The 21,729-nt window shown below is 41.4% G+C and overlaps 2 protein-coding genes across 4 annotated transcripts in view; both read left to right on the top strand.

Moving 5' to 3' along the window:
* LOC147324821 (anoctamin-9) overlaps positions 1–8,180 on the top strand; it is a 19,175-nt gene extending 10,995 nt beyond the window's left edge. The window contains exons 12-25 of the mRNA XM_086298888.1: positions 1,401–1,483; positions 1,579–1,683; positions 1,857–2,021; positions 2,109–2,145; positions 3,864–3,975; positions 4,486–4,543; positions 4,644–4,741; positions 4,834–5,030; positions 5,123–5,275; positions 5,357–5,507; positions 5,613–5,726; positions 5,829–5,922; positions 6,732–6,844; positions 7,621–8,180. Of these exons, the coding sequence (XP_086155014.1) occupies positions 1,401–1,483; positions 1,579–1,683; positions 1,857–2,021; positions 2,109–2,145; positions 3,864–3,975; positions 4,486–4,543; positions 4,644–4,741; positions 4,834–5,030; positions 5,123–5,275; positions 5,357–5,507; positions 5,613–5,726; positions 5,829–5,922; positions 6,732–6,844; positions 7,621–7,636 (1,496 nt within the window). The 3' untranslated portion in view covers positions 7,637–8,180. The remainder of the gene's footprint in view (positions 1–1,400; positions 1,484–1,578; positions 1,684–1,856; positions 2,022–2,108; positions 2,146–3,863; positions 3,976–4,485; positions 4,544–4,643; positions 4,742–4,833; positions 5,031–5,122; positions 5,276–5,356; positions 5,508–5,612; positions 5,727–5,828; positions 5,923–6,731; positions 6,845–7,620) is intronic.
* A 2,268-nt stretch (positions 8,181–10,448) lies between these two features.
* Positions 10,449–21,653, top strand: sigirr (single immunoglobulin and toll-interleukin 1 receptor (TIR) domain). 3 transcript variants are annotated; one of them, XM_086298906.1, is made up of 10 exons: positions 10,449–10,696; positions 12,191–12,454; positions 12,686–12,893; positions 12,985–13,112; positions 14,207–14,347; positions 14,436–14,579; positions 19,498–19,600; positions 19,806–19,956; positions 20,594–20,771; positions 21,204–21,653. In XM_086298906.1, exons 1-10 carry the CDS (start codon positions 10,627–10,629, stop codon positions 21,371–21,373), a joined length of 1,557 nt encoding a protein of 518 aa, XP_086155032.1. In that variant the 5' UTR covers positions 10,449–10,626; the 3' UTR covers positions 21,374–21,653. The 3 variants fall into 3 exon arrangements, with proteins under 3 accessions (XP_086155032.1, XP_086155033.1, XP_086155034.1); XM_086298907.1 differs by lacking the exon at positions 10,449–10,696 and adding an exon at positions 10,934–11,087; XM_086298908.1 differs by lacking the exon at positions 10,449–10,696 and adding an exon at positions 10,988–11,142.
* Positions 21,654–21,729: the final 76 nt, after the last annotated feature.

Raw genomic sequence — 21,729 nt, 5'->3', positions numbered from 1 at the left:
GTGAGCTACACACAGTGTGTATTACACTGTGAAGCAAGTTCAACACACCTTTCCATTATCTAGCTTCACTTAAACTAACATCTTTAATCAGGCTGTATAGTCACACAAAGGTAATTAGCAACTTGATAGCTTATCACTGAATTAATTGCTGGTGTTGGTAGTATCTGGCCAATCACAAACATGGAGAACTCTGTTATGAGTTTAAAGGGAAAATAAAAGTGAATGTGTGTGCACTTTAAGTGTGGCCAGGAAAACTGGAAAAGACCTAGTATATTATAATGTTTAGCTTATTTGAAGCTTGGAAGGAAAGTTGGCAAAAATGCATACTGAGTAACTTAACAGAGATAGAAAAATCTGATGGATTAGAGTTGTTCTTCCCTCCAGTTAATGTTTAAATGTCTTTAAGGTAGTTTTATTGTCGGAGAGTAAAGATTGAATATAAAAACAGAATTCAAAGTAGGTTAAATCTATGTGAATATTTGATCAAAGGTTCACAAGTATAAATTGTTTTAGTACCCTCTTTATAGACCCTCTGTATAGACCACTGAAAGTGTCAATGACTTTGCAGTCACTGGGAAAAGGAAATTGAAGTAATTACTTCTTAGATTTTATCGTTCTTACTGATGCTTTTTATTGACAGATGCAATTAAAAAAGTTTTGACCATCTTACTCACAGAGGGAGCCACAGATCTCACATGAATGCTAAGATCTGTTGATATTTTGCAGAGAGCTGACTGGTCACTGTGCTTTGTTCAAACCTGTTGATCTCGAATCTCAAACATAACCTGCTCTCTACCACGTGAACCGTCTTTGTAATACTGACACCTTTATTAGGCTTGGCTGGATAAGTAAGAATCATGCTTAATAGAGCCGACACACATAAACAGACACACACACACACTGGGTGAGGGATAATGTGGCATGGGGCAGCTCAATCAGGAAAAGAATAAAGAGAGTGAGAAAAGGAACAAAGCGGGCCAGTAAATACACCGAAACTACTTGAACAGCCTTCAAAAAGTAGAAAGAATTGAAAGTGAAACTCAAACAGACAAACAAAAACACAGACAGGGGAAACCCAGGAGGGACATGGAAACGAAAAACAACAACAGCAAAAACTAAGGATTACTACAGAAACCATTTCACAAATACTATGTCACAGACAGCTGGCAGAGGTCAAATAAGAAATAATAATACGCTTTTCAACCTCAAATTAAAAGCAGGCCAACACTGACATATTTTCCACTCAAAGTTATATTTAAAACAGACAAACACCTAAAATATTCCCAACGTTGGCAGAGGTTATTAACATGTGGTGATCAAGAACAGTCACTGTTAATTGGTGCAACTATTTGGTGCATAAAATGCTCTATAAATCTCACAGAAACTCCTGTTTTTCACAGCAACACTGTTTTTGGAGTTCTGGAAGAGACATCGTGCTACCTATGTGTGTGAATGGAAAGTGTCTGATTGGAGTGAGGAAGAGGTATTTGACAGTATTATCCACCAATACAGTGTTTATTACTTTTCATGGATGTATGTGTAAGGATGTGTTTTTTTGCTTTTCAAATCAAACTACAGGAGGAACTGATCCTGGAACTTGTGAATGATGTCAACTGTGAACCAAAAAAATTTAAGCACTCCTATTGGACCAGCAGTCTGATTTTTATCTGTGTAACAATTATGGTAGGATATCTTTTCTTCTCTTTGTCTAAATGCATTTAATAAGGATTAATAATGATTTAATAATGTACTGCTTAACATAAGAGTCAGGCTGGTTTGAACGTTTTGGAAAGAAAAATGATGTTGTTAATCGGAAAAGTATGGTGACCCAACTTAGTGTCTTTGTGTTTCTACAGATATTAGTGATCATCAGCCTAACGAGTGCTGTGGTGGTGTTCAGGGTGATTGCAGCAGATTTTTTGGCAAAGTACAAATTGAAATCTTTAAGCCACCACTCCAACATATCTGTGATGGTGCTCGGGGGTTTCCTCCATTACTTCATCATCACTATCATGACACGGGTACACAGATGTCTTAAAGTACATCTCTTTATGTGTTTAATGATGCTATCTGTGACCATTATCATACTTTTGCCTTTTTTTTTGCAGGTAAATTGGATTGTGGCCAGGAAGCTCTGTGACATGGGTATGTTTAATGCACCTAATTTTCTTCCCCCCCCCCCCCCCAAACTTTAAGGAGTTTCTGTCAGGTAACAGCTTCAGGAGGAGGCAGGAAGGAAAGTAGTCAGATAGGAAGCAGATAACACAGGTAATAGACAGATAACTTTCAGACAGAGCTTTCATCAATAAATTTTCCTAAAACTGGTTTTTACACGACTTATACACATATTTATAATATTTATAAAATATTTATGATGCATTGATCTCTTTGAAATGGTCAAAAATTGTCAAAAATTAGGACACCCAAGACACTAAAATAAGATCTACAAAAGTAGATACACATTGCAAAAATGCTAGACCTAACAAATATAATACAAGGATGCTCTCTGGAATGGTCGTCGTTTTTTTGTGTCCTTGGGAAATAACTTGTGCATCCATCTAGGTGTGTGGGTGTGTGTGTGTGTGTGTGTGTGTGTGTGTGTGTGTATGTGTGTGTGTGTGTGTGTGTGTGTGTGTGAGAGAGAGAGAGAGAGAGAGAGAGAGAGAGAGAGAGAGAGAGAGAGAGAGAGAGAGAGAGAGAGAGAGCATTAAAATGTGTCTGGAGATGGAGCTTGCAGCATAAGAAGGGCTTTCAGTAATATCTGAGTGCAAAAAAGCACTGTATAAATTGCTGTTTATTTGCCATGGGCTGAATTTGGAGCGAGCAGAACACAAAAAACTCTGGCTAACCTTATAAATATTTTAGCTTTACAGTGTTGTTAATTTAGTTACATGAGCTAGGCAATATAACAAACAGCTTGGCAGCAGAATGATGCATTGGTTGCCTTGCAGCAAGAAGGCTTGAGTTTGAATTGTCTGCTGGTGTGATGGTGAATGGTTATGTGTCTCTGTGTGATGGCCTGTTAAATACTACTACTACTACTAATAATGATCATCATCATTATCATTATCATCATCATCATCATCATCACCGTAATAAACTGATGACAGGGTGTGGGCATAGAAAAGCTGAGCCAAGGGTAGTGGAGTCTTTATGCAGTGAATACATGAATTTCACTGACTTGCACAGGAATAAATTGACAGTAGATGAATGTTAACTGTATGAACCTAGTTATATGTGTCACAGTATCTAAAAGGTAATGTGTCTTTGCAGTATTCTTGTTTTACTTGAATCAATTAAGCTCTTTTATGTACTTGTGCTTCTTTACAAAAGCACATACATTAAAAGTAAATCTCTGACAGTTAACCAATGATTGAAATTCTGCAGTAAAACAACAATTTTCTAACATGGAAATGAAGGTCCTATCGGAAAATTTTGAAATTCAAGCGGCTAATGGGATTTTTTTTTAAATGAATAACTCCAGAAGCATATAATTCTTTCCCATTCTTGTTTCCATTTTTGAAGGAAAGATTGTTTCAGCTATCTGATGCACTACCTGGTGATGTTGATAAAATCTGCACACCAAGAGAAGCCACATTCCAAGAAATCAAAACACTTTTGCGATAGTGTTTCTGCAGCTGCCCTTGTTTTGGTGTGATGAGGCTCACAAATGCACACACATGTGCATGTACACACAGGCATGCAGGGATCAAACATTATCAGTCACGCTTTTGCAGCAAGTAGATACAATCAGAGAAAATTGATGTGGCTCTTTTGTAGGATGTGGGATTGTGCCATCTATTGGCCAAACAGTGAGATGCATGCATGCTGACGTACACTAACACGACTTCTGTCTTCACCAGAGGAGATAAGGTCGTTTGCTTCCACTGAAAAGAGCTTCACAGTCAAAATGTTCACCTTCCAGTTCTTCACCTATTTCACCTCACTGTTTTATGCGGCCTTCATTCTTGGCAGGTAAGAACTGCTGTCTGAATGCCTTTCAAAATTTATGGTTGTACTGATTTGCAGCATCTTCATTTTTCAGTCCTCCTCAGAGCCTGGACCTCAACATTATTGAAGCAGTGTGGGATCAGCTTGACAGAGAATGAAACAAAAGGCAGCCAAGAAGCCTGGAGAACTATTCCTGAAAGCTATTTAAAGAAATAACAAGAATAAAAGTAAAGAATAAAGAATGAGAATAAAACAAAGAATAAAAGTAAAGAATAAATAAAGAATAAAAGTGGTCATACCAGATATTGACTTTACAGCTTGTTAGAGTGGTACAAACCCTATGCGTTTCCAGATGTTTCATTAAATCCCCCTTTTTCTATCAAATTCTTCAAAGAATTGAAGGATGGCTCAAGATTTTTGCTCAGTTCTCTATAAATCTCATTGTTCTACCTTTTCAAACATGCTGTATGTCTTTGATCATTTGGACTTATCTGACTAATAATTCACATTTTAATGATACATATATATTTACAGGATAAATGGCCGTCCTGGGAATTATGTAAAAATTGCAGGCCGTTGGAGACTTGAGGAAGTGAGTATGGCTCGGTCCACACTTAGAAACACAAATGTATTATTATTTTTGTGATGTTTTACATAAACTTTCTGACTTTATTTTAAACTTTTTCGTGCAGTGTCACCCTACTGGTTGTCTGACCGACCTGTTTATCCAAATGACCATTATCATGGTACTAAAGCAAACCATCAGCAATGTCTTTGAGTTCACTGGACCGTAAGTATAAAAGAGCTTTGTAATCTCATACAAACTTGTACATATGCCTCAACCTTGTATCTGTGCTGACATAAGCGGTTTGTTTGAATTAGCTGGTTATGCCGGTTGTGGAAAGGAAAAAGAACCCAGAAACTACAGAGGAAATGTGCTCACTGCTATCTGAAAGATGACTCAGACACTAAAGATGGGGATGAACTTTGTGAAAACTGCAAGCTCCGAGACTGGCTAAGCAACTACCGCCTAAATGATGTCGACTCATTTAGCCTGTTCAGAGAGTTTTTGGAAATGGGTATGTGCTCAGTGTCATGCTTCAACAGCAACAGTAAAGGATAAACTAATATTGGGAAAAAAATAAAATTGATCTTTACTTTCTGTTCTCAGTGATCCAGTTCAGCTTTACCACCCTGTTTGTGGCAGCCTTTCCTCTCGCTCCTCTGTTGGCCTTCATCAATAATGTCATAGAGATACGTCTGGATGCCATTAAGATGGTCACTCTCGAGCGGAGGATGGTTCCCAAGAAAACCAACAATATTGGTGAGAACTGTTGTGAAAAGGCAGGACACTGTGGGTCTTGTTAGCATGTTGAGCATTAGTAACACTGCTGCTTCTCCTTAGGTGTGTGGCTAGATATACTAGAGGCTATTGGTGTCTTAGCAGTCATTGTCAATGGGCTGGTCATTGGTGTATCCTCGGACTTCATCCCCCGACTTGTGTACCGTTATCACTACGGCCCGTGTGCCCAAGGCACAGTTGCACCAGATACTGAGTGAGAAGTGCATTCCTCTCGAAATTCTATACATTTTGCAATTGGCTGTATGGCTTATATGGTTATATGGCTTTCTTTTACGTTTTTCTTTTTCTCATGTTCAAGTTGTATGGTGGGTTACATCAACAACACTCTCTCCATTGCCCCATTTCTTCGTGTGAATGGTTCATATAAATACAGCGAGAACATCCCTCCTGGTGAAGAGCCTTTCTTGTGCAGGTTTGTTTTCCTTTAGTTTTCTCTTACAGATTAAGTTTTTGAGTTAAAAATAAATAAATAAATAAAACATCTGATCAAAATCTAGTATGTTCCTTTTGACAGATATAAGGACTACAGGAGCAAAGATGACTACACTCATACCCATCAGTTCTGGATCATTTTAGCTGCGCGCTTTGCGTTCGTCATCTTGTTTGAGGTAAGACCTTTGGACTTTTACAAAGCACGGCACTACATTCACACATTCACCTCTTTCCTGAGCAGTTTTTTAGCATTCTGTTACAATCTCTGGGTTTTGGGTCCAGGATTTGGTACTTGTAACTATTAATTATTAAGGTTTTTGGGTTTTGTCATCCTTTAAGTTTGGGAGAATTTTATACTTTTGTTGGCCTCTCTTTGTATATTTATTTGACTGATAAATATCTTTTGCATTTTCTGTTACATTCTGATTTTTATTCTTGGTTTTATAATTCTTACTTACTATCTTTCTTCATCCCTTTGTTCCCCCAGTTAGTCACCCATATTTGTGATCTCTGTGTTTGTTACAATGTGTTTCTGCTGCCCCTCTATCAAGTCTGTATGTCATAGTGTTGACAACATTTCCTGTTTTATTGTGATAGTCTGTTACCCAGTGTGTTGTACTTTGGTTTTCTATCTATGATTTGCTTCAGCTGTGCTCCCTGTGTAAGTTCCCATCTTCTATGGATTATTATACACCTTAAATTAAAGGTTGTTGCAAGTTTCAAGTCTGTCTTTGAGTTTGCATTGGGATGCTACTTCTTCCTAACTACAATGTATTCAACACAATGATTTTCTAACTTTGACAGCTTTGAAAAAGTTTTCAGAGCTTAGACTCGGGCTGTAACAAAACCAAGGTGTATGAAATAACCCATAACCTCCTTTTTTAATTAAATAATAAATTACGTTTTTTTTTTAGTTAGTTAGTTTGTTTGTTTGTTTGTTTATAAAATGAGATCCACTTCCTAACCATGTACCCTCTGCTTGCAGCATGTTGTTGTCATATGCAAGTTCATTGCAGCCTGGTTTATACCGAGTGCTCCCATGGAAGTGAAGAACTGTAGGCTCTCAGATAAACTCAAGAGGCTAAAAGAGGAACTCCAGTGAGTCTTTGATAATACATGCTTACGTGTGACTGCTTAATGCAAGAAACCCCCCCAAAACTGTTGTGCAATAGTGTGACATGTCATGTATCTTCTGAAATGTACCTGTAAGTAATGCTTGTGTCCCCAAAGGTTTCAGAATGTGTCTGAATCACTATTAGCTCTATTAAGTCATGACATGAGACACTAAATATGTCAGTGTTATCAAAATGCTTTGTTACTACACGTTACTTTCTTTCAATTACAGTAATATCATGAGCTGATATGAGCAGTGAAAAGGTGGCTCATTTATTGCCCCAAAGTTAAACTGTACACTTTCCCTAAGTCTCTGATTTTCAGCTGAAACTATCAAGTTTAACCATCCTGGCCCGTTTACACAGATTCGGACAAGTAGGACAAAGGGCTTCTTTGTCAAGTATTTGGTCAATAAGCATAATTGAGTTGCTTTAACACAGTTTTGTTGTTTAAGATCTATTTAAAAGCTAAACCTTTATTCTGCTTGCAGAACTAATAATATTGATAGTAGTGCTACTAAAAAACTAACGAAGATTTGTTTAAACATGCCTATATTAAAAAGGGTGTATTTAAATTTGGTTTTTCTCAACATTTTTCATGTAGACAGCCTGACTTCCTTAGCGATTGCCACGTGATATCTGTTTAAAATAGTTTTCACACACAAAAAAAACACAAATTCAACAGTACTCTAATTTGAAATGTTTAACAGTATTGTTGATACATGATGACTTATAAAATGTGTTTGTTTTTATTTCTTGCAGATCATTTGAAGCATGACGGTGTAAACGGGATACATGTTACCCGAACAACACAAACCCAGTGTTGACTTGTGCATTAAAGTCTCCAGACTACTGCAGTGTTGCGTCAACTTCAAGGTTCTTAATCATCTCTCTGAGGAGCTCAGATGGAGGCCTGTGGCTGGATTGTCATCCATTAAAAGGACTGTAAAGGCAATTTGTCTTGAAGAAAACCAGTGTACAGCAGCTGATGTTACTGACCGCAACTTTCACGAGATTATTCTTATTCTGTATTGAGAATCCACCACTTGCTTGCTGTAGAAACTCCATATATATGAGCCTGTGTTTTGTATTGAAAGACTAAAGATAATTTATACTGATACTGTAAACGGGGTGTTGACTGTGTTATGCCTTAATGTATACTGTTTTACACAAAAAGCGCTGTGACGATTGTTGCTTTACTACAGGCAGAATCCAATTGTGTATTTTGTAACTCAGATGCAAAAATGTTTTGCTTTATAACATTTTATATCATTAAATACAAAAGAGAAAACATCTGTCATTGTGATTGTCTATTAATTTAACATGTGAGCATTTTTGAATTTGCAAAGCCATGGATAGGAGTAGAAGCAATCTCGATTCAGTGGCAAAAAAGCCACACGTCTTTTGTCTTCAAGTTTGATTTTCAAGAAAAATACATTTTAAAACAAAAGGTTTTAAAGCAGTAGCTTAATCACAAAGATATTGTAAATATTACACATTTGCAGTTTACATTTTGTGTGCATAAAACAAAATAGGATTTGTACTACCAATATAAGAAGAGCTGTTGATTTAAAACATTCCTTAATGAATTCCTCTGTGTCACGGCATGAATTGGAGATGGTTATTAATACCTTTATTTCATCACGCCTGGATTACTGTAATTCATTGTTTTCTTCCCCTAACAAAACTTCTTTGACAGAGCTGCAGGTTGTTCAGGACACTTCCACGAGGTTTCAGACTAATTCTTCACATGTCACACAGTTGCTGACTCAGTTGCACTGGCTCCCCATTAACTTATAAGTCCACTTTCAGATTCTGATTTCTACTTTTAGAGGTCTGCATGAAGCAGCAACATCATACATCAGTGAACTTTTACATCCCCAGCATGCCCCTGAAGTCATGTGATAAGGGGCAGCTGCAATAAGGTAACCTTGTGTTTCTAGCATTTTGTTGCAAAACATGTTTTTTAAAAAAAACAAAAAAAAAAAAAACATGTAAGTTGTAAAATGTATGTATATATTCATTTAATAAAATTGTGTATTGTAGAATGTTGGTGGACAGTTAGATTTAGAAAAACCTCAACCTCAATTTTACCTGACAGTAAAAAAATGGTTTAGAACTTAAGAGCTGCGAATATTTAAGGCTGCCAGTTGTCATCAGATGAGTGTGATTGTTCGTGCTGTGAGAAGGCTTGACATGTGAGTAACTGTCATAGCCAGAGCTAAATGGGCAAATAAATGCCTCTTGCTTCCAACATACCTTGTCTTGGTCTTCCTCGCTGTAAATTCAGCCGCAAAAGGTTGCAGTGCTATAAAAATAACATTTTACTTAGTTACTAATGACTTTATTTATGACATTTAGACTTATGGTAAGGTCACAAAAGAATGCAAACGCAATCAAAAGAACTGCAGGCCTCATTTGGCTCAGTTAATATCAAAGTTCTTGATCCAACAATAAGAAAGAGACTGGGCAAAAATAGCATCCAGGGGAGTTCAAGGAGAAAACTACTGCTAACCAAAAACAACACAAAGGCCTCCCTCACATTTCCCAAAAAACATCTTGATGAACCCCAAGACTTTTGGGAAATATTCTACAGTGATGAGAAAAAAGTTTAACTTTTTGGAGGCTTTTTGTCCCGTTATATTTGTCATAAAACTAACACAACATTTCACAAAAAGAACATCATTCCAACAGCAAATGTGGTGGTGGTAAAGTGATGGTCCGAGGCTGCTTTGCTGCTTCAGGAAGACTTGCTGAAATTAAACTATGAATTCTGCTCTCTGCCAGAAAATCCTGAAGAAAAACATCCAGCCATCAGTTCATGTCATGAAGCTCAAGTACACCTGGAGTGGATGAGTAGCTGTCCAAAGTTAAATTCGATTGAGATGCTTTGGCATGACCTTAATCAGACTATCCATACTTGAAAACCATCCTGTGTGGCTGAATTAAAACAAATTCACAAAGAGGAGTGGGCCAAAATGCCTTCACAGCGCTATGACAAAGTAAACACCAGTTATTACAAATACTTGCTTGTATTGTCTTTGTCTTTGTCTGAATCAATGACTGTTTTTCTACAGTCATTGGTCTGAATAATAGAAGTCTGAAAAATATGCACAAAAAAAAAAGAAAAAGAAAAAGGAAACTGTGAAGGGGTCAAATACTGTAAATTTTATTTGTAATAAAAAGTTATTTTAAAGCTTTAGGTAATACATTTACCGGTACTAGGTTGTGACAAAGTAATTCAACGCACCTTTTACAAACCCTTTGTTAATAAACAACTAATATTATGTAGGTGTTTATTCATTTCTATTTTACCAGGCATTCAAAATCTAGAGATTCATAATCTCTATTGCCAGAGCTTCTTGGGCCCAGATGGCGCCTGTATATTAGGTGTCATACATCTAAACAGCAATACTAAAATAAAAAGTTGACAATAAACCATTTTGGTTGTTCTCTCTGTTACAGTATTCACATACATCCCTTTTTAGCCAGTTTTCTTCCTGTACAGGAAGTTAAAGTGCAAGGCAGGTAAAAGTCGGTGTGTGCATCACATGACCAAGGGCCAGCCAATCGGCAGGAGAGCTTCAGGTTTTTCCAGGTGCAGTTAGTGAACCGCAAGGCTGTCGTTTGCATATCCGCCTCGACTCTGTTTGTAACCATATAATAAGCCAGGAAAGTTGTGGTTTAGTGATGTAGTTAAACAGAAAACTCTGCACTCGGTTCAGTGTTCACCTGAGGACGGAGGAAGAGGGAAACAGCTGCCCGCTCATGGCTGTGATTTTAGTGGCTTTCACTTTGATGTGCTCCGGGTTATGGGACAGAGGTTTACTCGCAGTCGGTAAGGGTGTTATTTACTTATCACTTTTTAAGGGCAGGTTTAGAGTTTGCTTGGAGCACCTGCTTAACAGCTCCACAGCTGGGAGCTGTGGCTGTATTCAATGTATTCATTGTGGATGCGTTTTTATTATAAACTATTTATCGCGGTCATAGATTCTGATGAGTATGCTAAACAACCAGGTCAATGCACATGTGGTCATTGCGTGCACGCATGTCAGTGTCACGCAGTCACATGCTGTTGCCCGGCAACAAGACCAGAAACGGACTTTAGACCCGGACGGGTTGAAAGAAAAAAAGAGAAGAAAAGGAGGAAAAGTCAAAAGGAGGAGCGAATATTTGTTGGTTTTTCCTTAACGTCACAATGTGCGCATGCGCTGACCAACGACCGACAGGTTAGGATTTAATAGAGCAGCAGCTGACATTAGTTTATCCGATGTGTTTAATTTGGTAAGGCTCATTTGTTTACACTGAATACGCTGTTGTTTTTCTTGATTATTATTATTATTATTGTTTGAATCTATTATAATCTAAGTCAGGGAAACACTCCTTTGCTCATCGTCTTCATGGGTGAAAGTGTAAACAACTTCACCTTCATACATCATTAACCTCTTACTCCAGGCCCTAAAAACTACACAGTGTCGTGTCGCTCCACAGAGTCTGTGCAAGCTGCTTGTATGCACAGACTGTATGCAAAATGTTTCTTTAAAAGGAAGTAAAGCCAGTTTCGGGGGATTTTGGCCTGCATCCATTTGATCATACCGCATGCATCAGGGGTAGATTTGTGCTAATACTGTAGCCTTATTACATTGTGGTTTGTTTATGGGCCAAAATAACATAAATCCCATTCATACTAGATTGTTGGGCATCTGATTCAGTTTTTAGTGATGCAACAGTGCGTGGTGTCATGTTACCTTACATAACATGATACCTGATCAGGAAAAAACAGGGGATAAAGGAGGAAAAAAACAGTATTGAACATCCTGATCATGTTTTGTATGCTTTGTGGTCTCATTTCAGGAAGTTGCTCTCAAGTCACTGCTATGTCCAGTGTAGAACAAATGGTTCCTCAAAAATCCTCAATTCCCTCGGCTATTTGATCACTTAACCCTGACAGGATCATTTAGATTAATTTTTCCATGATTGCTAGTTTTTAAACACTTCTCCTTGTTAATCCTATTAATTTATTTTATTTATATTTTTTATTTAACTTCATTGTTTGTTGATCTGTGTCTTCTACTGGAACAATGTTTGTGAGTAGTGTTTAAAGAGTGTAGGCTGTGTGAATTTGACTGTTAAATAGGTTGTCTGGGTAAGATGCAAACTAACTGCCCTTTTGGGGATTCATAAAATTAATTGAATCTAGATGTAAATATAAATATTAAGTCTTTCAATACTTTGAGGTGTAGCCTACAGATTTTATCTTAGGGATATAAATGCACTGACACGGACTGAATACTCTGTCCTAAGTAAACCTCTGTATTTCTTCTCTACGAAGGTCAAACTTGCGTGGATGAGAGTAGATTTAAAGAACAGGCGGCATTTGTCGGGCATCCATATCAACTACAGTGCCCTCTGAAGATTGTTCAGAGCACATCTCAAACACAGCTGACCTGGCAAAAGGACTGCGTGCAGCTCCCTACAAATGAGAGCAAAATCTACCTGGACTTTAATAGCCTAAATTTGGAAGACCAAGGAAATTACACCTGTATGCAACAGAGCAACAGCACGGTCACATTTACTGTGCGTCTCCTAGTTAAAGGTAAAGTAATGTTTCAGTGTGCTAGAGTAATTAAGTTATTTCGAAATCAATGAGCTGCTGTAGAGTTTGTGTGTGGATTTGAAGGGGTTAATTGAATGGATATACCTGCAAACAGGTATTTTGTTTCAGCATGCCTTCTAGTAACAGGCTCAGGTGCTACCTGGCATGAAGGCCCCTATTGTCTGGAGATCTTGCAGTGAACATGGATAACAGCTGTGTGTCTTTACACAGAGTCTCAGTGCTCCAAGGCTCCAGAATTTAAACCTAACGGGGGCTCGACAACACTCTGGGAAAATGTGGGATCCACTGTGAAACTGAACTGCACTGCTCTCCTCTTCTGGGACCCAGCAGAGAAGCAATGTGACACCACGTTGCAGTGGAGTAAAGATGGTCATCCCCTCAATAACCACACACTTTCCTCGCTGAACACATCATCATGGTGATTTGAAGCCGTTGAATATTAGCTTGGCGAAAGTTAATAATGTACCTGTGTTTAGACCTGTGCTTAATCTTCTGTCTAACTATATCAGGTCCCCCGGTGCCAACCAGCTGATGGTAAATAGCTTCCTAGTGATCACCCTCAGAGAGCTGGAAGATTTTGGGCTGTACAGCTGCACAGTGAGGAACATTTCTGCTGACTTCAGTCTGAAGAATCTAGGTAAAAATAAAAAAACAAACAAGTTTCTCAAATAGGAGGTGAGGCTATTCAGGATACATAATGGGTCTATTTTCCATATTTAAACATATTCTTTAAATACTAACTATTTAATGGAGAAATTCCATCTACTCAGCTAAGGGTGTTTTCTTTTAAATGGGGTTCTTTGAAATTTTGATCCACAGTCAGTGGGTTACTTCCAGTGGATGGCATTAGGCTTTGCATGTACTGCTCTGGACACAGTCGGCAGCTAAAAGAAGTTAGTTTAAGCGTACACTATATTTTCAGCCCTTTCCCTGCAAACTTAAATATTAAAGACTAACTAAAGTGCTTACACAGGACCATCAAACTCAACAAACACAGGAATCTGACTTGATATGCTTGTGTAGCTCTGTCTTGATTGAATAATTTTTGATAATGAGTTAGTTCAGGTCCAGACTGATGCTTTAAAGCACTATAGTCACATATTATGTGAGCAGCAACTACTTTTTTTTACATGGTAAGAATAAAATAAAAAAATGGGGCAGGGATAGCTCAGTAGGTAGAGTGGTGCCCCCATGATTAGTAGGTCGGGGGTTCATAATCCACTGAAAGGCTACGCTAAGGTACCCCTGAGCAAGGTATCATCCTTACACACTGCTCCCCGGGTGCCTAATGGCTGCCCATTGCTTCACTGGGTGAATGGATTAAATGCAGAGAGGAATTTCCCCACGGGGATCAATAAAGTATACATTATTGTTATTTTAAAAAAAAAACAAAGACTGGGAAAGAAACTATTTCTGTGCAGTTGTGGTCAGACATTCACATATACTCTATAAATATAATGGTAATTTTGTTCTTTTAATTCTTTGAGCTGTTCTTTTTCCGGGGTGGAATAATTATATAGCATACATCTTTAATCATTTAAATTGAAAAAACTGTGCTTTTTTTTTTATCTTGGATTTTCCTCCAAAAGTTTACTTGCTGTCTATGCTGTATATTAAAAATTGTGCCACAATATATGTTGTATAATATAAAATCTTTTAATTGGAGTATTACCTTTATATTCTCCATTGATTTCCATTGATTTTCCTTTTGCTTCTGGTATCTATGTCCAGGCAGCCCCAGTCACACAGGTGCCGTGATTGCAGCTGTCATCCTCCTCCTGTTCCTGGCTTTAGCTGCTGTCATTTACTCGAGGTGCCACCTGAACATCAAACTCTGGTACAAGAACTCGTATGGAGACTATGAACTCAATGGTGAGACCTCTCTTGAATTTAAATTAAGTTGCCGCACTGATATTTTTGTATTAACAACACCTGGATGTTTGTGTCTGAACCTTTTCAGATGGGAAATTATATGATGCCTATATCTCATATGTGAATAATGACTATGACAGGAAGTTTGTCAACTTCGTACTCAAACCTCACCTGGAAAATATAAATGGGTACAAAGTGCACCTCAATGACAACGATATACTACCTGGTGCAGGTATGATTATATTCCCACACTGCAGCGCTACTATTGCTTCTGTGTTGCTTCCCTCATTCATGCCTGCTTCATGATCAGCATATATAATTTTAAGTAACCCACTGAAATGAACAATCATGAAAAACATCATTTTTATAGGACACTCTGAATCAGTAATTTTCAGAACCACATCAGAGCAATAACTTCTTCACAAGTTTATCAGTCTCTCACATCGTTGTGCAAGAATTTCGTCTCACTCTTTGTTGCTTTAGTTCATTGAAGTTTGTGAGTATTCGTCTATGCACAGCTGGGGCATTGTAGCACCTTTATTCTTTTCTTTTTCAAGCTTTCTCTTGTATATTTACCGCTGTGCCTGTTGCATGACCCAATTTCATACCAGGCTTTAGCTTTCAGACAGATTGCCCCATATGTGACTAGATATGGTTAAAGTGCTGAAAGCCAGCACTCTGTATAAACCATAGAAAATCAGTTGTCCCAGTCAGAAAAAGACCAAAAATATAGGTCTCACTCTCTGTCAGATTGCCTGTCACACCTGTAGACAGAGTGAGAGTTAATGTATAACAGCTGTCTTTGACTGTCTGAGTTCACATCTTTCAGGAATGTGTGAAATTGAAGAAGTCAAATTCATCTTTAACCTCCTAGGACCCGGTGTCCACATATGTGGACATCACGTTTTGGGTTGTCTAGACCAAAATACAAAATTTTGCTCTACAAGGGCCTGATATCCACTTACGAGGACATTATACTGCCACTGTTCTATTGAAATTTTAAACAAATATCCTCATATGTGCATCTCATTTTTGTCAGGAACAAAAATCAGGTAAAACAAAAAAAATCTGGCAATTCTTTGTTTTTACACTCATCAGGTCCCAATATGCCCAAATATCAAAGAGAAATTAAAAATGCATGCCATGGAAGAGTTCGGGTCTTAGGAGGTTAACTACACTCAGGCCATACAGTGTTACAATAGTTAGAAATGTTAGAAATGAAACAGAAAAGGTTTATGAGTTCAAATCCACTGGTCAGCTCTCTGTGCTAGCCTTGCCAGCCTCTTAGTCACTAAACTCCAGCACCATTGGTCAACTCAGAGACCACAAGGTGCCCAGGTTCTGTAGCTGCAAAACAAGCGCAAATCACAGCCCGTCACCACCGTGCTTCACAGTTGGTATGAGGTGTTTGTGCTAATATGCTATGTTTGGTATTCACTATATTTGGTGCTTTGCGTCATGGCCAAACATTTCCACTTTGGTCTTGGCCGTCACAGATCATTGTTCCAGAAGTCTTGTGGTTTGCTAAGATGCAACTTTTCAAACATTCCAAACAAGCCACACTTTGTCAGTCTTTTTCTATTTGTACTGTTGTAACTCCATCCATCCATCCATTTTCATCCGCTTTGTCCGGGGCCGGGTCGCGGGGGCAGCAGCCTAAGCAAAGAGGCCCAGACCTCCCTCTCCCCAGCCACCTCCTCCAGCTTATCCGGGGGAATACCAAGGCGTTCCCAGGCAAGCCGAGAGATATAATCTCTCCAGCGTGTCCTGGGTCTGCCCCGGGGCCTCCTCCCGGTGGGACATGCCTGGAACACCTCACCCAGGAGGCGCCCAGGGGGCATCCTTGTCAGATGCCCGAACCACCTCAGCTGGCTCCTTTCGATGTGGAGCAGCAGCTGCTCTACTCTGAGCCCCTCCCGGATGGCCGAACTTCTCACCCTATCTCTAAGGGAGAGGCCAGCCACCCTTCGGAGGAAGCTCATTTCTGCCGCTTGTATCCGCGATCTCGTTCTTTCGGTCACTACCCACAGCTCGTGGCCATAGGTGAGGGTAGGGACGTAGATCGACCAGTAAATTGAGAGCTTCGCTTTTACACTCAGCTCCCTCTTCACCACGACGGACCGGTGCAGCGTCCGCATTACTGCAGCTGCAGCCCCAATCCGTCTGTCGATCTCTGGCTCCCTTCTCCCATCACTCGCGAACAAGACCCCGAGATACTTGAACTCCTCCACTTGGGGCAGGAACTCATCCCCGACCCGGAGTGGGCACTCCACCCTTTTCCGGCTGAGAACCATGGCCTCAGATTTGGAGGTGCTGATCCTCATTCCCGCTGCTTCACACTCGGCTGCGAACCGCTCCAGTGTGAGCTGGAGGCCCTCACCCGATGAAGCCAACAGAACCACATCATCTGCAAAAATCAGAGATGAGATTCTGAGGCCACCAAAGCGAAAGCCCTCCGCCACTTGGCTGCGCCTAGAAATCCTGTCCATAAAAATTATGAACAGAACCGGAGACAAAGGGCAGCCCTGGCGGAGCCCATCACCCACCGGGAACGAGTCCGACTTATTGCCGGCAATGCGAACCAAGCTCTTGCAACGGTTGTATAGGGATCGAATGGCCCGTAGCAATGGGCCAGACACCCCATACTCCCGCAACACCTCCCACAGGACACCCCGAGGGACACGGTCGAATGCCTTCTCCAAGTCCACAAAACACATGTAGACTGGTTGGGCAAACTCCCATGCACCCTCAAGTATCCTGGAGAGGATAAAGAGCTGGTCCAGTGTTCCGCGACCAGGACGAAAACCGCATTGTTCCTCCTGTATCCAAGGTTCGACTAACGGACGAACTCTCCTTTCCAGCACCCTGGCATAGACTTTCCCAGGGAGGCTGAGGAGTGTGATCCCCCTGTAGTTGGAACACACCCTCCGGTCCCCTTTCTTGAAGATGGGGACCACCACCCCGGTCTGCCAGTCCACAGGTACTGCCCCTGATCTCCACGCAACATTGCAGAGGCGTGTCAACCAGGACAGCCCTACAACGTCCAGAGCCTTCAGGAACTCGGGGCGGACCTCATCAACACCAGGGGCTCTGCCACCAAGGAGTTGTTTAACTGCCTCAGTGACCTTGCCCCCGGAAATTGGCGGGTCATTCCCCTCATCCCCAGACTCTGCTTCCTCCTCGGAAGACGTGTCAGTGGGATTAAGGAGGTCCTCGAAGTATTCCTTCCACCGCCTGACAATTTTCTCAGTCGACGTCAGCAGCGCTCCGCCAGCACTATACACAGTGCAGGTAGAGCACCGCTTTCCCCTCCTGAGACGTCTGACGGTTTGCCAGAATCTCTTCGAGGCAGCCCGAAAGTCTTTTTCCATGGCCTCTCCGAACTCCTCCCACACCCGAGTTTTTGCTTCAGCCACTGCCCGAGCCGCATTCCGCTTGGCCTGTCGATACCTGTCGGCTGCCTCCGGAGTCCCACAGGCTAACCAAGCCCGATAGGACTCCTTCTTCAGCCTGGTGGCTCCCTTCACCTCTGGTGTCCACCATTTGGTTCGGGGATTACCACCACGGCAGGCACCAACCACCTTGCGGCCGCAGCTCAATGCAGCAGCTTCGGCAATGGAGACGCTGAACATGGTCCATTCGGACTCAATGTCCCCAGTCTCCCTCGGAATGCTGTTGAAGCTCTGCCGGAGGTGTGCGTTGAAGATCTCGCGGACTGGGGCCTCTGCTAGACGTGCACCAGGTCTGTCCAGCGTCTTCCCCCGCCACCTGATCCAACTCACCACCAGGTGGTGATCAGTTGACAGCTCAGCCCCTCTCTTTACCCGAGTGTCCAGAACATATGGTCGCAGGTCTGCTGATACGATTACAAAATCGATCATCGACCTACGGCCTAGAGCATCCTGGTGCCACGTGCACTTATGGACACTCTTATGTTCGAACAGGGTGTTCGTTATGGCCAAACTGTGATTAGCACAGAAGTCCAATAACAGAGCACCGCTCGGGTTCAGATCAGGGAGGCCGTTCCTCCCAATCACGCCCCTCCAGGTCTCGCTGTCGTTACCCACGTGAGCATTGAAGTCTCCCAGCAGGACAACAGAGTCTCCAGGTGGAGCACCCTCCAGCACCCCCCCCCCCCCCCCCCCCCCAGGGACTCTAAGAAGGCTGGGTACTCTGAACTGCCACTCGGCGCATAAGCGCAGATGACAGTCAGGACCCGTTCCCCGACCCTAAGGCGCAGGGAACAAACCCTCTCGTCCACCGGGAAAAACCCCAACGTACCGGCAGCAAGCCGAGGGGATATTAGAATACCCACCCCAGCCCGCCGCCTCTCACCAGGGGCAACTCCAGACTGAGACAGAGTCCAGCCTCTCTCCAGGAGACTGGTTCCAGAGCCCAAGCCATGCGTAGAGGTGAGCCCGACTATATCTAGCCGGTACCTCTCAACCTCACGCACTAACTCAGGCTCCTTCCCCACCAGAGAGGTGACATTCCATGTCCCTATTGCCAGTCTTGGCAGCCGGGGGTCAGTCCGCCAGGGCCTCCGCTCCTGGCCGCCACCCGGCACACAATGCACCCGACCCCTATGGCGCCTCCTGCGGGTGGTGGGCCTGCGGGAGCATGGGTCCATGTCTCCTCTTCGGGCTGTGCCCGGCCGGGCCCCATGGACTAAGGCCCGGCCACCAGACGCTCGCCCTCGGGCACCCTCCCCGGGCCTGGCTCCAGGGCGGGGCCTCGGTAACCCTATCCCGGGCAGGGTAAACTGTTCCCTCGATGTCCTTTTCATAAGGGTCTTATGAATCGCTCTTTGTCTGGTCCCTCACCCAGGGCCAATTTGCCATGGGAGACCCTACCAGGGGGCAAAAGCCCCCAGACAACATAGCCCCTGGGATCCCTGTGACACACAAACCCCTCCACCACGATAAGGTAGCGATTCAAGGAGGGGCTGTTGTAACTTTAACCTTTAATATGCTGACTGAGGCCTGCAAAGTCTGAGATGCAGCTCTTCTACTTTTATAGCGGTAGCAGCACATGGCTGCTACTTACCCTCCTAATGTTTATGGAAACAGTAAGAGTGTTCTTAATATTCTGCACTGATTCGTGTAAAAAACATTAATTTTTGCCTTTTTAATTGCACCATCTGTTTTCAGATCCTTCTGCAGAGCTCCTAATGAACATCAGTCGCTCTCGGCGCCTCATCGTGCTGCTCTCTTTTGCTTACCTTGAACAGGACTGGTGTTCCAGTAACTTCAGGTAGGACGGAATACACAGAAATATCACTATTTAAACTTTGCTTTATAAATAAAAATGATATTGAATTTATATAGCAAACAGCCAAGTTATGAAAGTGTGAAAGCAAATGTAATAATTTGTGTATTAGTACATCGTACCACTTGAGGGCAGAATTGCTCCAATATGCAGTGTCCTATGTTTAACTGGAGCTCTGTGTATTTTTTAGACAAGGCCTCCTGCACTTGTTGGAGTTGTGTCAGCAGCCCATCTTCATCTTGTTGGATGCTCAGTATAAGCGCATGAGGCCAGAGTTCAAACAGCAGCTTAGTGAGCACCAGCACTGCCTCACCATACTTACCTGGAGACACAACTCTGTGGTAATACTCCAGCCATATGTTGTTTCCTTGCTAATATGATGGATAGTTTCGACTGACATTATCCGAAGGACACTGTGGGTGTGGTAGATTTGATTGGTTGTCACGATGTTTAGGTTTAAAATGTGGGGAATGATTGGTTTGCATTTGTACATGCCATTACATTTTCAACTGTAGCACTGCCCACTTCAAACCAGGGAAAACCAGGAAGAGGAGACAATAACAGAGAGTAACAGTGCAGATAGAAATCTGTCAGTTACAAGTCAGAAGATTTTTGTGTTCTTCTACGTTCTCAAAAGTTTATTGGAAGGTTCAAGGCTAGAATAATAATAGTGATAAAGCTAGTGTTTATTTTACAGGACCCCCCCCCCCCAAGAAGATCTGAATTATCACTAAGTTAGCTTGTAAAAGTGACTGCCACAGTCATGCATTTTCACATATTTTTCTCAGTCTTTCATAAAAGTTGAAACATCTTTGTTTTCACTTTGCTATCATGCATTATTGATATCAAAAATGAGCAGCTTTATCAATTCAAAATGAAATGAAAACTATAGCATTGCACTTTAGAAGGTTCGTTTGACTTTGTAGCAGCTTGCTGGGACGAATGTTATTTGGTGTCTTTGTGCTTGTGTTTGCACAGACGCCTTCATCTGTCTTCTGGAAAGAGCTAGCTTTAGCAATGCCTCGCAGTGTTGTCTTCCACAAGGAGTCTGCTGGTGACCCTCAGACATTGCTGGAGGATGACAAAGACCCGATGCTGACCCTTCAGCCGGACTACCTGAACTGCCGTTCAGATACGGACCCTGCCGGTGATCTGGGTAAGAGGTGCAGTCTAGGTTTTGTGTGAGAAACACACACAAAAATGTTAAAATTTTAATATCTGGAAAAAATACTGAGGCAAGCATTCACATGTTTAACAAGCACCTGTTAATGACTTTGATCCAGTAATGCAAATCATCAACTATTCAGCAGTTCTTGTACTTGTTGTCACAAGAGTGCCACATAAAATGTTCCAGCCTTCATACAAGTCTCAACCTGAAAGACTTAAAAAAAAAAAAAAAAACACGTCAGAGTCGAAACTCTCTTCATTTCACTTAGTTAGTTCCCAATTTGAATAAACAAATACTGACTAAGCTATAGTTAATACTTAACTTCATAACTAAGGCATTATATCACAATGGTCTTTCACATATTTACTTTTCATTTCACTATTGACATTTTGCATCGCTCTCCTTCTCTCTGTGTCGCAGGTCTTCGCCTCCCTGTCTACAAAGCTTTGTCCTGCAAAGCTCCAGTTCTCCCCGCTGCAACCAGCTCAGCAGCTGAGCCAAAACCCTCTGACATCGACATCTCGGACCTGGGATCACGCAACTACGCAGCACGCTCAGACTTCTACTGCCTGGTCGCTGAGGACATCTGATTCACACTCCTTTCTAAAACTCGACGCTCTGTAGAGATCGCTGTCGGCACGTCTTTTCTTTGTTTTCTCCATCGTGTAGCCAACTGTTTCCATTCTGTACAATGTGTTATTAAAATCAGTGTGTTGCTTTCTGTTTCTACATGCCATAGATGATTTTTAGCATTTTTACATTTCATACTGATGTGTAACATACTTTGTGAGAAATTGTCTGAAGTATTTCAGGGAAGTAAGTGTAATTAAGAGTGTGTGTACAATAAATATTTTATTAATTGCCAATTTACCCTGTTGATCTTTATTTTAGTCTCCAACAAAAGACAGTGTAATGACGGTGTCTTAAGGATTTTCTTTTTTAATTT

The sequence above is a fragment of the Aulonocara sp. 'chitande type north' Nkhata Bay genome, linkage group LG7 (assembly GCF_057382095.1).
Source record: "Aulonocara sp. 'chitande type north' Nkhata Bay isolate Kocher_YH1m ecotype deep benthic linkage group LG7, A_spYH_male_GT1.1, whole genome shotgun sequence".
Taxonomy (NCBI): domain Eukaryota; kingdom Metazoa; phylum Chordata; class Actinopteri; order Cichliformes; family Cichlidae; genus Aulonocara; species Aulonocara sp. 'chitande type north' Nkhata Bay.
The sequence above is the reverse complement of the archived record's forward strand: the minus strand, read 5'-3'. Positions and strand labels throughout refer to the sequence as shown.

What these genes read in the sequence shown, in the direction of transcription:
- sigirr (XM_086298906.1), top strand. Translation starts at nt 10,627, where the DNA reads ATGGCTGTGATTTTAGTGGCTTTCACTTTGATGTGCTCCGGGTTATGG. An exon ending in CAGAGGTTTACTCGCAGTCG is followed by an intron (nt 10,697 to 12,190) that starts GTAAGGGTGTTA and finishes TTCTCTACGAAG; the next exon opens with GTCAAACTTGCGTGGATGAG. An exon ending in GGACCCTGCCGGTGATCTGG is followed by an intron (nt 20,772 to 21,203) that starts GTAAGAGGTGCA and finishes TCTGTGTCGCAG; the next exon opens with GTCTTCGCCTCCCTGTCTAC.